This window comes from Ornithorhynchus anatinus, chromosome 17 (assembly GCF_004115215.2).
Source record: "Ornithorhynchus anatinus isolate Pmale09 chromosome 17, mOrnAna1.pri.v4, whole genome shotgun sequence".
Classification (NCBI taxonomy): domain Eukaryota; kingdom Metazoa; phylum Chordata; class Mammalia; order Monotremata; family Ornithorhynchidae; genus Ornithorhynchus; species Ornithorhynchus anatinus.
Genome location: NC_041744.1, coordinates 22,049,057 through 22,064,780, shown reverse-complemented (window position 1 = coordinate 22,064,780; position 15,724 = coordinate 22,049,057). Strand labels below are relative to the sequence as shown.

Below are 15,724 nucleotides of genomic sequence, written 5' to 3'. Positions count from 1 at the left end.
CCCCCTAGGGTGACAGAAAGTCTGCTGAGCAGATGAGGAAGTGGCAGCCGGCGGCCCCCGGGACTCTCGGCCGGCCCCTGCCCCTCATCCGCTCGCCCTCCTGCTCCTCGCCTGACGCCCCCGCCGGGGTGAGTACCATTTTCCCGTTTTCCCATTTTTCCTGCCGGGACCCCGCTCCTCTCCACGTGCTGGGGAGGGGACGCGGGGGGCGAGGAGGACGACGACGACGACGAGCCTGGAGGCTCAGCTCCCCGCCAAAGGCAGGGGAGAGGAGGAGAGGAAGGCCCGGGAGCCCGCCTCGGCGGTCCGGCCCTGCCCAGTCCTGCTCGGTCCTTCCCGGCCTCGCCCGGCCTCCGGGAACGGGCCCGGGCTCCCTCGGGCCCGGTGGGATGGGGTGGTGGGGGGCCCCCCGAGGCTTCCCCGACTGGGGCCCCGCCCTCGCCCCCCTCCGCTCTCTCCGGAGGGACCCGGGGGCGGAGGTTGGCACCGGGCCGGCCTGGCGGGCAGGGAGGATGGGCCGGGCGGGGTCGGGTAACCGCTCCGCCCGCCGGGCACCGCCGATGGGCTCCGGGGTGGGAGGGAGAGGGGAGGACCCCAGTGTCCGGCCGGGCAGCCGCCGGAGCTCCGGACTGACTGCCCGGTGGTGAGGAGGCACCGCCCTGGGCTCTGACTCTGTACGCGGGGTGGGGGGAATGCCAGTGTGGCCGTCCTGGACGACACTCCTGTAACTGTCTACCCATGCTGCTCTCCCAGCGCCTCTGTGGGAACGCATGCCCTCTCTGGACCCCGAGCATCTCGTCCCTATAGGAACGTTTGCCCACCCCGGGCGGCGGCCTCTCGATCTGGGTGTGAAGGGGTGCCCGCCCTGGACTCCGGCCACTTGGTCCACATGGGCACATGTCAGGGTGTCTGCCTTGGGCACCTGTTCGGCATTTGAGTCTCTGCCCATCCTGGACCCTGCGTGTGTTTGTGTGTTTTGGCCAGGCCTGTGTGAGGGTCAGCAGATGGGGCACAGCAGCCGCAGGGGGCCAGAAGTGGCTCTTCCTTCCTTCCTTCCTTCCTTCCTTCCTTCCTTCCTTCCTTCCTTCCTTCCTTCCTTCCTTCCTTCCTTCCTTCCTTCCTTCCTTCCTTCCTTCCTTCCCTCCTTCCCTCCTTCCCTCCTTCTCTCCATCTTTTCTGGAGTCCCCTCTGAGGCCAGAAGGCCCGAATCTCTCCCTCCCTGTCCGCTGTGACCTTGTACCTATACCTAACCCTTGCCCCACCCAGGGGAAATCTGAATACAAAGGGGGCTTGGCCCGGGGTCTCTGTGGAGGACAGGGAGGGCGTGTGGTGGGACGAGCTGGGAGGGTAGGAAAAGAATGACTGATTTCTGGAAAGGCAGCGGGGGGAGTGGGTGATGGGGTGAAGAATGGGGGGAATGAGCCGGCTGATGGGAAAATGGGGGCGTCGGAAGAACAGGAGGACGATCGGGTGGTCAGACGAAGTGTGGGACGATCCGAAGAGGCCCGGGGAGGGCTGAACTAAAGGCCATCTCTCTGCCTCTTTGACCTGACGCCCCCCGGGCCCCCGGCACACCCACATCCTAGCCCGGAACCAGAGGTCCAGGGACCGGAAGGGCCCAGGTCCACTGGGCCCCGTCTCGGGCTTCCTGCCTCACAGCCTCCGGCCTCCTCCCCAGTCCGCCGGTGGGCTCTTGGACTCCTGGCCGGGACACCATGAAGCGGCAGCTCAAGGAGCCTGGAGCTCCACCATCCCCAACTGGGTCCCATCCTGCCCACGGTCTATCCCGGGCCCACGTGTATTGTATTGTACCCTCCCAAGCACTTAGTACAGTGCTCTGCACACAGTAAGCCCTCAATAAATCGAGTAGAACGAATGAAGTATAGAGCTGTGGGAGCTGGAGGGGCCCAGGGGACCGACGGGCATGGCTGGCTCACCCTCGCCAGCATCTCCTCCCGGCTCTTGGTCTTGATCTCGGAGCTCTCTCTTCCCTCCCTTTGGATGCTGTGCCCTTTAACCCTGCTCCTCTCCCCCATCTGCTTCCGAACTTCTCCTGTCCCCAGGGGGTGGGAGTTGGTCAGAGAGGGACAGGCTTGGGGAGGGGGGAACAAGAGAGGAGACCGTCTGCCATCCTGGCACTCAGATGCCAGAGGAGGGTCAGCCCCTGGTATCCAAGACCCCTCCGGCCCAGTAGCCCAGGATCTGGCTATCGCTTGCCCTTCTTCCTCCTCATTCCCCGGAGGTAGTCTGAGGAAGAAACCGGGAGCCAGAGCCGGCGGAGGTGGCCTGCCCCGTCAGGGCAGGAGCCGTGTCTGTTCCGCCCCTTCCCACTGCGCCCGTGGCGTCAGTAGAGACGACAGGTGGGCAGACAGGCCGCCTGCCCGGCCAGCCAGCACACGCAGCAGTGGGACTGAGCTGGGCAGGTCGTCTGGAGAAGTTGCTCGCTCTGGTTTCCCCCCCTTTTCCACAGAATGTGGCCCTAGCAGATTATCCACCTGGTCCTTTCCCTTGACCACCCTCTCCTGAATCCCTCCCTGTTTCTCTCTATCTCCATTCTGAGGTCATCTCCCTCAGGGAAGAGCCGGCTGGCTGCAGAGGGCTTGGGGCGGGAGCAAGATGGCCCAAACTGGAGTTGGATGCCTGTGGGCAGAAGCTGGAGTCTAGTACCGGGGAAGGAGACTAACACATGGTGCCCAGGGCAGAAGTCGAGTGCCTGGGGCAGGAGCTGGATATAAGACGTCCGGGCAGAAACTAGGTTTCAAGGAGGTGGCCAATATGCCCATTAGCCCAGGACCCAAGCCTCCTTTCCCAATCCTCACAGGTGTGGAAGCCGCTCCCCTCTCCGCCCTTCCTCCCCTGCTTCCTCCCCCCAAGTCTCTCCTCCCCCGCCTTCCGCTTCCTCCTCCCCCGCTGCTGTCTTGCTCTCCCCTCCCCATTCCCAACGGCAGCGGCTGGGTGACCTGCAGCCTGGATCCGCCCTGCGCGGGCGGAGGGAGGAGCCGGTGCCCGATCTAGTCAGACAGGTGGAGCGGCCAGGGCAGGAAGCATCCCCAAAGTGGAGAGAGGAGGAGAGGAGGGGACAGGAGAGGAGAGGAGAGCCGGCAGAACAGGCACAACCCAGCAGAAACTCGTCTCGAGCAGGTAGGGAGAGGCAGGAGGCTGGATCGGGAGCTCAGTGGTGGGGAAGTGCTGGGGGCCGTGGGACGGGGGAGCCACCCGGGAAGCAAAAGGGAGGAGAGCGAGGGGCAGGGAGAGCAGAAGACCAACAGCAGCGATTCCCACACAAGTGGGAAGCAGCGGGAAGACTCATGCCCCCTCTTGACGTGGACCAAGAAACTTGGGAGAGAATGGAGAGGGAAGACGGGTAGGAGATGGAGGTGGATGAGGACCGAGGATAGGGGAAAGGGGCAGGAGATTGGGGAGTGGGGACAGGGTGGGGAGGGAATTGGGGAGGTGGGAGTTCTGAGGTGGGTGGTGAGACGGAGATTCGATCATTGGTGTTGGGGAGGAGGCGACGGTGGGCCCTGTGTCTGCGGCCATGTCCGTTCCAGGCGAACCCCAGGACCCGACTGGTCCCGGACCCTCCCCCGGGCCTGGCGGTGGCCACCCCGGCTCTAGGGCTGCTGCCAAGAGGGGTCCATCAAGGGAGCCTCAGGCTGGAGTGGCCCAACCCAAGTCCAGGGTCCAGAGAGCCCCATAGATGAACTGGCCTCCCCAGATCCAGTCCCATTGGAGAGCGAGCAAGGGGCTGCTGGGTGGGGGCAGCAGGGAGAAGTCCACTGGGGGAGGTCCTCCAGTAGGACAGACAGACTGTGGGAGGGAGGGAGGGAGGCAGGCTTAGGGCCCAGACTGGCCTGGGATTGTGGTGTCTCTCCTCAAGAGGCCTGCGTGAGAGAAGGGCAGGAGCTGGGACCCCGAGGGGTGGGGGTGGGGGGCAGCCAAATCTGGGGCCTGAAGGAAGAGGGGCTGGTGCTCGCTGGGGTGGGTGGCGGGGGCAGAGGTCTCAAGTCTCAGACAAGTCAGGAAATGCCCTCCCCCCGAGCCATGTTCTTCCTACATCCTTTCCCCTCTAACCTCACCAGAACTCTTCATCTCATCTCCTTCTACCTTGATCTCCCCTCCCCTGTGCCTTGCCATCCCTGAGGCCAACATAGCTGACCCCCCTCTAGGATCCAGTGCCCTTTCTGACTGGTCTAATGCCCCAGAGACTCTTAGACCATCAGGTCCCGCACACCTCTCAGATGGGCATCCCCTCCCCCCCATCCCCACATTCAGGGATGCTCTGGAGCCTCCGTACTCTCCCGCTGTCCACTTCCTGAAGAGGCCGGTGTCTTTGGGGCGGCAGGGGTGGGAGGGACCTGAGGACAGGATACCGGAGGGACAAACTTGTTGGATAACCCCTTTCCTCTCCCACAGACCCACCCCGAGTCAGGATGGAGGCCGTCGTGACCATGTACCAGGAACTGGTCAAGATGGGAGGTGAGATCTCACGGGTCGTGACCCCAACGTTGTTTTCCCCTGGCCCCCCAACCCCAAGGTTTCCTCCCATCCCCCACGTCTCCCCCCCCGACCCCTGAATTCATTGTTTCTCCCTACCACCCCCATATGTCTCCCCAGTTCAGGGTTAACCCCTATGGGCTTCCTCAACTCCTGCCTGTCTCCCCAGACCCCCGAATCCAGGATTACCCCCTGATGGGGTCCCCACTGATCATGACCTCCATCCTGCTCACCTACATCTACTTCGTGCTGTCGCTCGGGCCCCGCCTTATGGCTAACCGCAAACCCTTCCAGCTGCGGGGCTTCATGATCGTCTACAACTTCACTCTGGTGGCCTTCTCTCTCTACATTGTCTATGAGGTGCGGGGAGCTCTGGATGGATCGGGGTGGGGGTCGGGGGGGAGAACCCAGGGAGGGGACCGGCTGTCCACCGCTGTCCGTGGCCCTGCCCGGGGCCAGGGTGGGAGCGTGGAGGTGGAAGGTAAGGGCGGTCCCAGGGTACCAGGCGTGGACCGAACTGTGCCCAGTCCCTGTTTCCCTCCAGTTCCTGATGTCCGGCTGGCTGGGCAGCTACACCTGGCGCTGCGACCCCGTGGATTTTTCCCACAACCCCGAGGCCCTGCGGGTGAGTAGGGGGTGGGGGGCAGGGATGGGAGGGAGGGAGGGCGGGGGCCTGTGGGAGCAGAAATGGGGACCGGGAGGGAAGTGGGAGCTCCTGGGGGCAGGGCTGACTCTGTCTACTTGCAGATGGTGCGAGTGGCCTGGCTCTTTCTCTTCTCCAAATTCATTGAGCTCATAGACACAGTGAGTGAGGAGGAAGGAGTGGGGGGGCTGCGGGGCGGGGATGGCGGCACGTGCGTCCCCGCCGTCCCCACCCCTGACCGCTAGCTCCCGTGGCACCCCCCACCCTCCAGGTTATCTTCATTCTGCGGAAGAAGGACGGACAGGTGACCTTCCTCCACGTCTTCCACCACTCCGTGCTGCCCTGGAGCTGGTGGTGGGGCGTCAGTATTGCTCCAGGTGAGGCTGGGGGTCCCCTGCCGGAGCGGGTCCGTGTGGGACCGACCGCGACCTCTGACCCCCGACTTCTGCCTTGCGTCCCCCGCTCCTCAGGTGGTATGGGGTCCTTCCACGCCATGGTGAACTCCATGGTCCACGTGGTCATGTACCTGTACTACGGCTTGGCCGCCCTCGGGCCCGTAGCCCAGCGCTTCCTCTGGTGGAAAAAGCACATGACGGCTATCCAGCTGGTGAGGGGGCCGGTGGGGCCGTGGGGGAGGGTGCGGGGGGGCGCAGACTGGGACAGGTGAGGGAGGGGCCTCGGGACGAACCAGCCCCCTCCCCTTCCCCGGGTCTCATTTGGGGAGGGGGGTCGCCGCTCCTCCTGGCAGTGGTTCCGCCCATCCCATCCCCTGCCCATGCCTAAGCCCCTCCTCGTCCCCCCTTCCAGATCCAGTTCGTGCTGGTCTCCTTGCACATCTCCCAGTACTACTTCATGCCCCGCTGCGGCTACCAGTACCCCGTCATCATTCACCTTATCTGGATTTACGGCACCGTCTTCTTTCTCCTCTTCTCCAACTTCTGGTATCACTCCTACACCAAAGGCAAACGGCTTCCACGGACGGCCGCCGCCACGCACAACGGGGCCGCCTGTGGGGCCAAGGTCAAGGTCAAGGCCAACTGAGTGGGCGGCCCCCTCCCGCCCGGACCCCTGGCCGTGCGCCTACCACCCAAGTGCCTCGGGACCGCACCCGCCGGCGGCCGCCGGCTTTGAGGCCCGGGCCCCGCCCGTCGGCGTCTCGCGCCCCCGTGGGGACCCCGCAGCCTGGGGGGCCTCGTTCCCAGGTGGGGCTGGCGGGGGCAGGCCCTTCCCATCCCACTCCCGCGTCCAGCCGCCGTGGGAGCCGTGCCTTCTTCCCGCCCGCTGCGCCAGAGGGAGAGTCGCCTTCTGGCCTCTTTCCTTCCACCCCTGTGGCTGCTGCCCTGCTTGGTGCCAACACCGCCCCGTCCCCCCCTCGCCCGAGTGGAGAGGGGCAGTCGGTCTCTCCTGCGCGGGGAGGGCCGCGGTCGGACTCCTGCCGGCCCCGGCGGCCGGAGCGAGGGTGGGGGCGTTTCACACTACCCTCCTCCCCCTCTGGGCTGTTACCAAACTTGAATTCTGCCCTTGGGGGCAGGTTCAGCAATAATACCTTCAGCCTCCAGGTGCACCCCCATCCTGTTTTTCCCCCACCCCCCACTACACACACACACACTCACACGCACTCTGGGGGCAGGCCGCTCCCCCCCTCCACTCCTGGCCTGCCTCCCCCGTGAGGCCCACACTGCTGCTGCCCTTCTCTTCCCCCCCGGACCAAAGCAGGGCCAGGCCAAAGACTGGGGGTGGGGAGGGGTGGGGTCGCTCACGCCAAGTCTCAAATAAAGTGAGCCAAGAAAAGGTGCCAGCTCAGCCTCCACGTCTGGGGTTGGGGGACTTTCCCCCCATCCGGGGGAAAACTTTGCTGGGGTGACGGGGTGGGGGCGGGGGGTGGCGGTGGTAGGGCCCGAGTGAGGTAGGAGGCTGGAGCCAGGGTAGGGCCACAGCAGCGGAGAGGAAGAGTCAGTGGGGAGGGGGTCCGGTTGGACAAACAGATGGACGATTCTTTATTACAACAATACAAGAGCAGATCCCCCCCGCCCCCCGCCCAATCCCCCACCGGCGCCCCCCCCCCCCCCCCCCCCGCCCCTTCCCCCATCCCGGCCCCGCTCAGCGGATTCCCCGGTGGATGAGACTGCTCTTGGCGGCCCCCGCCTTCTCCCGCTCCCGCCGGCGGACAGGGTCCAGCTCGAAGCAGCGCCACAGGCGCAGCGTCTCGTCCGCCGCCGCAGAAGCCACCGTAGCCCCGTCGGGGCTCGTGGTCAGACTCAGGACCCGGGCCGTGTGACCTGGGCAAAGGCAAAGACGAGGGAAGGGCACAGTGATGAGAACTGGGCTACGCGGGCAGCGCTTGGTCCACATGTAGGCAAAGAGGGTTGGACGCGGTCCCAGTCCCTCGCGGGGCTCATGGTTTCAATCCCCATTTTACAGATGAGGAAACTGAGGCCCAAAAGGCAAGTGACTTTACCAAGCAGACAAGTGGCAGAACTGGGATTAGAACCCGAGTCTTGCTGAGTCTCGGGCCCATACTCTATCACCTAGGCCACATTGCTCGCTGGTAGAGCGCAGGGTCCTGGCCCCCTTCAACTCTGACCGCCCCCCGTCAGCCAGCCCGCTCAGCCCCACTCACCTTTGAGCTCAGCCACCTTGGTCATGGTCGGATACTTCCAGATGACCAGCTGGTTCTGGGCAAAGCCGTGACCGGAGATGAGCTCCTTGTAGTGTGAAGACCAAAGGATGGAACACACCTGCGGGGGAGAGAAGGGGCCATTAACTGGAGGGGACGTGGGCGCGGGACGGGCACGGGGACGAGGCGGCGGGCGCGGGCGGTCCGTTACCTGGGAATGGGCGTCCACCGCACTCAAGCAGGCCCCGGAACAGACGTTCCAGATGCGTATGTGCCGGTCGCTGGTACCCCCTCCCGTGGCCAAGACGTTGGACTGCCAGGGGCACCAGGCCACAGCCTGCAGGGAGGGTGAAGAGCGTCAGGGGGAGGGGATGGTCCCATTTGGGCCCTCAGTAGCCCCACTCCCTCCCCCCCCACACCGGGAGAGGATCGCCGGCAGCCCCCTCCCCACCTCCCCACTCTCACCTTGACAGCTCCCTGATGCTGGGTGAGGGTTTGCAACGGTGCTCTGCTCCCATCCCCGGGGGCGCCCGACCAGACGTTGACCAGGTTGTCGTTTCCGCCGCTGGCCAAGTGCCGGCCGTCGGGGGCCCAACGCAAGCCGCACACTTCTTGGCTGTGGCCGCTGAGCGTGGCCACGTGGTGCTCGGCCACCCGCACGTCGTGGTGATGGATGTGCCCGGATCGGGAGCCGCTGGGAGCCGCCCGAGGGGACAGGGGGCGCTCAGTGCCCGCCTGCGCCCTCCGGCCATCCCCCCCCACCCCATCCCAGCCCCCGCCTGGCCCAGTCCGGTCACCTGGACAGGATGTAGCTGTTCCAGCTGAGGGCACCCACGCGGGCCGCGTGGCTACTCATGTTGCGAAGCCGTTTCTGCTGTTGCACGTCCCAGAGCTTGGGGAGGGATGGTAGGGGTGAAGAAGGATCAAGTCACAGGTCAGCAATCCCGCCCAATCCCGGGGCTCCGGCACCGGGGAGGCCCCGTCCCCCACCGGGATTGGCGCGCTCTTTTAGGAGCAGCAGCCGAGGGGGGATGGACTTGATTAAGCATCCCCTGGACAAGGAGCGTTGGGGAAACAACCACAAGGAGACCACTCCCAGGCTGCAGGGTGTTTTTACACCAACAGGGGTGACGGACACCTAAACGGGTCCCCGTAAAGCAGGCCGAAAGACTGCCAGACAGCCTAATAAGCATCTATAAACAAAGGGCCGGGGGTGGATGCCAAGACCAATAGGTCGATGATGTTTCTTCGACGCTTACCGTGGGCCGAGCACTGTACTAGGCTACGCTTGGGAGACGGCGATCCAGTCGAACTAAGGACGCACTCCGTGCCCACGGGGAGCTTACAGTCTAAGTGCCCAGGCTCCCTGCTGGATTTATACAGCTTGGGCAGCTGGGAACTGATCAGGGGAGAAAGTGAGGAAGTGGTGGGGGAGGGGGGGTCCTCCCCACTGGCTCCAGCAGTGCTCTCTCCCCTGAGATGACATTAGGCAATCGGCAATGAATGGATCCAGGATTTGGGGGGGAGGGGGGAGGGTCCGCTGTCAGTTTGGATCACGTTTTCAAGTCGGATGACCTCATGGCCCTTAAGGCATCACGACCAAGTCGCCGAAAAAGATGACCTCTTTACCAGCAGTTAAAATCTTAGGATTCCAGTCTCGCCTCAACATCCAAGAGAGGATATAAACCGTGCCCGCCTTTACACGGGGCCTGAGGAAGACGCGGGGAGGCTCTGAGACCGAACCGGCAGGGCCGTGGCAGAGAAAGATGGGGGCCGTCGCCGCGCCCATCGGCCCGGGCGGCTCCTTTCCCACCCCAGACCCACCTGGACCTCGGCGTTGCTAGTGCCCACAGCCAGGTAGTTGCCCTCGCGGATCCAGGCGACCGAAGAGACGTAGTCCCCCGGCCGCTCCATCTGCAGCAGCTGCAGGATGTCCCCCGAGCTGGCGCTCCACAGGTACACGCAGTTGTCCAGCGCCACGGCCAGCACATTCTGCCCGCTCCAATCCACTAGGTTCAGGTCTGCAGACGACCAGGAGGGGAGGGTAACCCTCCGGCGTCGCCAACCAGGGAAACTTCCGACCCACCAACGGTGCCAACCCCAGGGAGGCCCAGCCCGCGGGGCTGATGAGAGAGAAGCTGGGGGACCTGTGGGGCCGGCCGGGAGCACGCACAGTCACCCCCAGAAAGCCCTGAAGCCCCGTCAGCCCCCCTCGCCCCCAGGACGCTCCCTCACAGAAGTCATTGCGGATCTCAGGAGCATCCAGAATACGCTCTGGCATGGAGGGGATGTATCTGCCCGTCTTCTTGCTGGAGCCGGGGGTGGTCTTCTGGCTGTACAGCACCTTCAGGTTGTTCTGGTAACCTAGGAGATGTCACCGGGTGGTGGGAAGGAATCACCTTCTCCATCACCCAGGCCTCAAGCAGGACCGGAGGCAATGGCGGGTCACGTCCCCCAACCCCCATCAGCTCCGGGTAGGGAGGCTTGGCCAGTGCGGGTCCCTGCCGAACCTCACCCTCAGGGGCGTTTTGGGCCTTTCCGCTGAGCCGCAGGATCTTGGCCTCTTCCACGTCGAAGCCGTTCAAGTTCAGGGCCCAGGCCTTCTGCAGCTCCTGGGGGCGCAGCGTGTCACACACACAAGCCCACACACAGAGGGGATGGCCCACCCACGACTCCCCAGGCCTCCTCTGTCCCCCCGCCTGTCCCAGGCCGCACCTTCTTGGTGGGGGACTGGTCGTCGGGCTGGTTCTCCTTGCTCAGGAGGAAGCTGGCCACCTCCATCTGGGCGGCACTCCGCTGGGGGATGTAGCGGTCAGCTCCGGCCTTGGGCGAGGTGTTCTGGGCCTTGGACGCAGCCTTGCCTGGGTGAATGCGGGTGGTCGGGGGTCACGGCCTGGGCCTCCTCCCTGTCCCCAACCCTCCACCGCGAGACAGGCTGTGCCTAAGCTCTAGACAGTGGCTTAGTGGAAAGAGCACAGGCTTGGGAGCCGGAGGTCGTGGGTTCTAATGCCGGCTCAGCCACTTATCGGCTGTGTGACTTTGAGCAAGTCACAACTTCCCTGCGCCTCGGTTACCTCATCTGTAAAATGGCCACTAAGACCGTGAGCCCTACGTGCGACAACCTGATGACCTTGTATCTACCCTGGCACTCAGAACAGCATATGGCACATAGCAAGCGCTTAACGAACACAATCATTATTATTATGCCCCACTTGTTTTCTTCTGTTTTCCTGTCTGCCTCCCCAATTTAGACTGTGAGCCCGTTATTGGGCAGGGATGGTCTCTAACTGTTGCCGAATTGTCCATTCCAAGCACTTAGTACAGTGCTCTGCACATAGGAAGCGCTCAATAAATGCAACTGAATGAATAGTCTCTTCCTCCCATCCTTGCCACCCTGACTGGCTCCCCTTCCCCTTCCCCCCGCCTCAGCACTTCTGTATATATCCATAATTCTATTTATTTATATCAATGCCTGTTTTACTTGTATTGATGCCCATCTTCCCCCCAGCCCCGGTCTAGACCGTGAGCCCGTTGTGGGCAGGGATTGTCCTCTTCTTATTGAGAAGCAGCGTGGCTCAGTGGCAAGAGCCCGAGCATGGTTGTCAGAGGTCATGGGTTCAAATCCCAGCTCAGCCGCTTGTCATTTGTTCATTCAATAGTATTTATTGAGCGCTTACTATGTGCAGAGCACTGTACTAAGTGCTTGGAAGGTACAAGTGGGTAACAGTCCCTGCCCAATAACAGGCTCACAGTCTAAATGTGTGTGACTTTGGGCAAGTCACTTCACCTCTCTGCGCTTCAGTGACCTCCTCTGGAAAATGGGGATGAAGACCGTGAGCCCCAGGTGGGACAACCTGATCACCTTGTATTCATTCATTCAACAGTATTTATTGAGCGCTTACTATGTGCAGAGCACCGTACTAAGCACTTGGAAGGTACAATTGGGCAACAGAGAGAGACCATCCCTGCCCAACGACGGGCTCACAGTCTAAACGGGGGAGACAGACGGCAAAGCAAAACAAAAACAAGACATCATCGAGATCAATAGAGTCAAGGAGATATACACCTCATTCACAGAACAAATAGGATGATAAATAATATATACACATGAGCACAGGGCTGAGGGGAAGGAGGGGGAGCAGAGGGAAAGGGAGGGGGCTCAGGCTGGGAGAGGCTTGCATCCCGTGGCTCAGTGAAAAAGGGGAGTCAGAGGTCATGGGTTCGAATCCCAACTCTGCCACTTGTCAGCTGTGTGACTGTGGGCCAATCACTTCACTTTTCTGTGCCTCAGTTCCCTCATCTGTCGCTTCAGTGACCTCCTCTGGAAAATGGGGATGAAGACTGTGAGCCTCATGTGGGACCACCCGATGACCCTGTATCTACCCCGGCGCTTAGAAGAGTGCTCTGCACATAGTAAGCGCTTAACAAATACCAACATTAAAAAAAGACGGTGAGCCTCACGTGGGACCACCCGATGACCCTGTATCTACCCCGGCGCTTAGAACAGTGCTCTGCACATAGTAAGCGCTTAACAAATACCAACATAAATAAAGACGGTGAGCCTCACGGGGGACCACCCGATGACGGATCACCCGATGACTCTGTACTCCAACGCTTAGAAGAGTGCTCTGCACATAGTAAGCGCTTGACAAACACCAACATTAATAAAGACGGTGAGCCTCAGGTGGGACACCCGATGACCCTGTATCTCCCCCAGCGCTTAGAACAGTGCTCTGCACACAGTAAGCGCTTAACAAATACCAACATTAATAAAGACGGTGAGCCTCACGGGGAACCACCTGATGACCCTGTATCTTCCCCAGCGCTTAGAAGAGTGCTCTGCACACAGTAAGTGCTTAAATAACAACATTAATAAAGACAGTAAGCCTCACGGGGGACCACCTGATGACCCCGTATCTTCCCCAGCGCTTAGAACAGTGCTCTGCACACAGTAAGCGCTTAACAAATACCAACATAGAGACGGTGAGCCTCACGGGGGACCACCCGATGACCTTGTATCCACCCCAGCGCTCGGAACAGTGCTCTGCACATAGTAAGCGCTTAACAAATACCAACATTATTATTACCCCAGCGCTTCGCACACAGTAAGCGCTTAACTACCAACATTAATAAAGACGGTGAGCCTCACGTGGGACCAGCCGGTGATTCTATATCCACCCCAGCAGCTTAGAACAGTGCTCTGCACATAGTAAGTGCTTAACAAATACCAACATTATTATGACCCCAGCGCTTGGAACAGTGCTCTGCACATAGTAAGCGCTTAACAAATACCAACATTATTATTATGACCCCAGCGCTTGGCACAGTGCTCTGCACATAGTAAGCGCTTAACAAATACCAACATTATTATTATGACCCCGGCGCTTGGAACAGTGCTCTGCACACAGTAAGCGCTTAAATACCAACATCATTTTTTTTATGATCATCCCCTCCCGGCGCCGAGCACAGTGCCCGGCCCATCGTCGGCGCTTAACCCATGCCATCGTCCCCGCCGTATCCAATCGAGTGAACGGTCTGAGCGCCGTCCTAAGCGCTCGGGCGGGCGACCTCGGCGGCAGATGGAGCGGTGGCCGGCGCTGACCTGGGGTGCGGCGCGGGGTCTTGGCGCCGCCGTGGGTGCGGTTGGCGGGTCGCATGGGCGACGGGCCGGGCCCGGGGGCCCCCGGGGTGTCCTTGGCTTTGCGCTGCCAGCGGGCGGGGGGCGCGTTGGCGATGGGGGTGTCCAGCCGGAGCAGCGAGTGCAGGTCGCTCTCGAACCCGAACTGCGCCATGGCGAGGGTAGCCGGTCCTGCTAGGCCGCGCTGGGCCTCCGCCTCGGCCGCCTCCTCCTCCTCCTCCTCCTCCTTCTCCTTGGCCCGACTCGGGCCTCCCGCCCCGCGCTCCCATTGGCCGCTTTGAACGGCCAACGGTCGCCGCCGCGAAGGCTTCTGGGCCCAAGCGAAACCTCTCGCGAGACTTGGCCCAAGTGGGCCGCCGCCGCCGCCGCCTCGGCCCCTAGTCCTCTGCTCGGGAGGCGGAGGGCCTGGGTAGCTCATTCGGTAGTATTTATTGAGCGCTTCCTATAATGTTGGTGTCTGTTAAGCGCTTACTATGGGCAGAGCACTGGTCTAAGCACTGGGGCATACAAGGTCATCAGGTTGTCCCACCTGAGGCTCACAGGCATCATCCCCTTTTTACAGATGAGGGAACTGAGGCCCAGAGAAGTGAAGTGACTTGCCCCCAGTCACACAGCCAAACTGATTCTCTTCCCCTCTTCAAAACTCTACTTAAAACTCACCTCCTCCAAGAGGCCTTCCCAGACTGAGCTCCTCTTCTCCCTCTACTCCCTCTGCCACCCCCCCCTTTACCTCTCCGCAGCTAAACCTTCTTTTTCCCCTTTTCCCTCTGCTCCTCCGCCTCTCCCTTCCCATCCCCACGGCACCGTACTCGTCCGCTCAACTGTATATATTTCCATTACCCTATTTATTTTGTTAATGAATTGTACATCGCCTCGATTCTATTTAGTTGCCATCGGTTTTTACGAGATGTTCTTCCCCTTGACTCTATTTATTGCCATTGTTCTCGTCTGTCCTTCTCCCCCCGATTAGACCGTAAGCCCGTCAAACGGCAGGGACCGTCTCTATCTGTTGCCGACTTGTTCATCCCAAGCGCTTAGTACAGTGCTCTGCACATAGTAAGCGCTCAATAAATATTATTGAATGAATGAAAAGTGGCAGAGCTGGGATTCGAGCCCATGACCTCTAGGTCCCAAGCCCTCTTTCCACTGAGCCACGTATGTGCAGAACACTGTACTAAGCGTTTGGAATGAACAAGTCGGCAACAGATACAGTCCCTGCCGTTTGACGGGCTTACAGTCCAATCGGGGGAGACAGGCAGACAAGAACAATGGCAATAAATAGAGTCAAGGGTAGCTGGTGACTGTGGCCACTTCCCTGGGCCTCGGTGATCTCATCTGTCAAATGGGGATGGAGACTGGGAGCCTCACGTGGGACAACCCGATTGCCCTGTATCGACCCCAGCGCTTAGAACAGTGCTCTGCACCTAGGAAGTGCTTAAATACCGACATCGCTCCAGCGCTTAGAACGGTGCTCTGCACCTAGGAAGCGCTTAAATACCAACATCTCTCCAGCGCTTAGAACGTGCTCTGCACCTAGGAAGTGCTTAAATACCAACATTTCTCCAGTGCTTAGAACAGTGCTCTGCACATAGTAAGCGCTTAACAAATACCAACATTAATAAAGATGGTGAGCCTCACCTGGGACCACCTGATTACCCAATATCTACCCCAGCGCTTAGAACAGTGCTCTGCACATGGTAAGCACTTAACAAATATCAACATTAATAAAGACGGTGAGCCTCACGTGGGACAACCTGATTACCCTGTAAATCTACCCCAGAGCTTAGAACAGTGCTCTGCACATAGTAAGCGCTTAACAAATACCAACATTATTATCCGATTAGACCATAAGCCCATCAATGGGCAGGGATTGTCTCTATCTGTTGCTGAATTGTACATTCCAAGCACTTAGTAGAGTGCTCTGCACATAGTAAGCGCTCAATAAATACAATTGAATATTATTATTGTTGCCGCTCCCTCCTCCTCCGCTCACCCCGGAAAGCCCGCCGCGCCAGCCGCCCGAGGCCCAGCCCGCTTTCGGACAGGGGTCGTCCCCCTCTGTTGACGGATCGTACATCCCCACCGCTCGGTATAGTGCTCTGCCGAGCACTGGAAGCGCTCAATAAATACCACTGAATGAATGAATGAGTGAGATTTATGGTGAGGGGCAGAGATTTTAGCCGCCGAAGGAGACTGGCATCAGGTGCCCAAATCCACCTATAATCCACCACATAAAGAGGCCTCGGGGTCAATCCAATTTTATTGTCAAGAAAAAGAACCAAAAGGGGCCGAGCTTGGGTTTATTGGGTTTTTTTCCACCAACTGGGAA

At 60.8% G+C, this 15,724-nt stretch overlaps 2 protein-coding genes across 3 annotated transcripts; one reads left to right on the top strand and one right to left on the bottom strand.

Moving 5' to 3' along the window:
- ELOVL1 (ELOVL fatty acid elongase 1) lies at nt 1-6,938 on the top strand. Of its 2 annotated transcripts, none has more exons than XM_029082889.2 (8): nt 1-128; nt 4,417-4,479; nt 4,667-4,857; nt 5,042-5,122; nt 5,245-5,301; nt 5,412-5,517; nt 5,611-5,747; nt 5,948-6,938. In XM_029082889.2, exons 2-8 carry the CDS (start codon nt 4,434-4,436, stop codon nt 6,179-6,181), a joined length of 852 nt encoding a protein of 283 aa, XP_028938722.1. In that variant the 5' UTR covers nt 1-128; nt 4,417-4,433; the 3' UTR covers nt 6,182-6,938. The 2 variants fall into 2 exon arrangements, with proteins under 2 accessions (XP_028938722.1, XP_028938723.1); XM_029082890.2 differs by lacking the exon at nt 1-128 and adding an exon at nt 2,932-3,141.
- Nucleotides 6,939-7,221: 283 nt separating this feature from the next.
- Nucleotides 7,222-13,650, bottom strand: CDC20 (cell division cycle 20). The gene is made up of 10 exons (XM_029081683.2): nt 13,360-13,650; nt 10,473-10,618; nt 10,273-10,369; nt 9,993-10,121; nt 9,582-9,778; nt 8,555-8,649; nt 8,223-8,451; nt 7,969-8,094; nt 7,761-7,878; nt 7,222-7,419 (listed from the first exon to the last, which is right to left on the bottom strand). Exons 1-10 carry the CDS (start codon nt 13,547-13,549, stop codon nt 7,241-7,243), a joined length of 1,506 nt encoding a protein of 501 aa, XP_028937516.1. The 5' UTR covers nt 13,550-13,650; the 3' UTR covers nt 7,222-7,240.
- Between the last annotated feature and the right edge of the window lie 2,074 nt (nt 13,651-15,724).

What these genes read in the sequence shown, in the direction of transcription:
- ELOVL1 (XM_029082889.2), top strand. Translation starts at nt 4,434, where the DNA reads ATGGAGGCCGTCGTGACCATGTACCAGGAACTGGTCAAGATGGGAG. An exon ending in TCATTGAGCTCATAGACACA is followed by an intron (nt 5,302 to 5,411) that starts GTGAGTGAGGAG and finishes CCCACCCTCCAG; the next exon opens with GTTATCTTCATTCTGCGGAA. An exon ending in ACATGACGGCTATCCAGCTG is followed by an intron (nt 5,748 to 5,947) that starts GTGAGGGGGCCG and finishes CCCCCCTTCCAG; the next exon opens with ATCCAGTTCGTGCTGGTCTC.
- CDC20 (XM_029081683.2), bottom strand. Translation starts at nt 13,549, where the DNA reads ATGGCGCAGTTCGGGTTCGAGAGCGACCTGCACTCGCTGCTCCGGCTG. An exon ending in GGCCCAAAACGCCCCTGAGG is followed by an intron (nt 10,122 to 10,272) that starts GTGAGGTTCGGC and finishes GACATCTCCTAG; the next exon opens with GTTACCAGAACAACCTGAAG. An exon ending in CGGTGGACGCCCATTCCCAG is followed by an intron (nt 7,879 to 7,968) that starts GTAACGGACCGC and finishes TCTCCCCCGCAG; the next exon opens with GTGTGTTCCATCCTTTGGTC.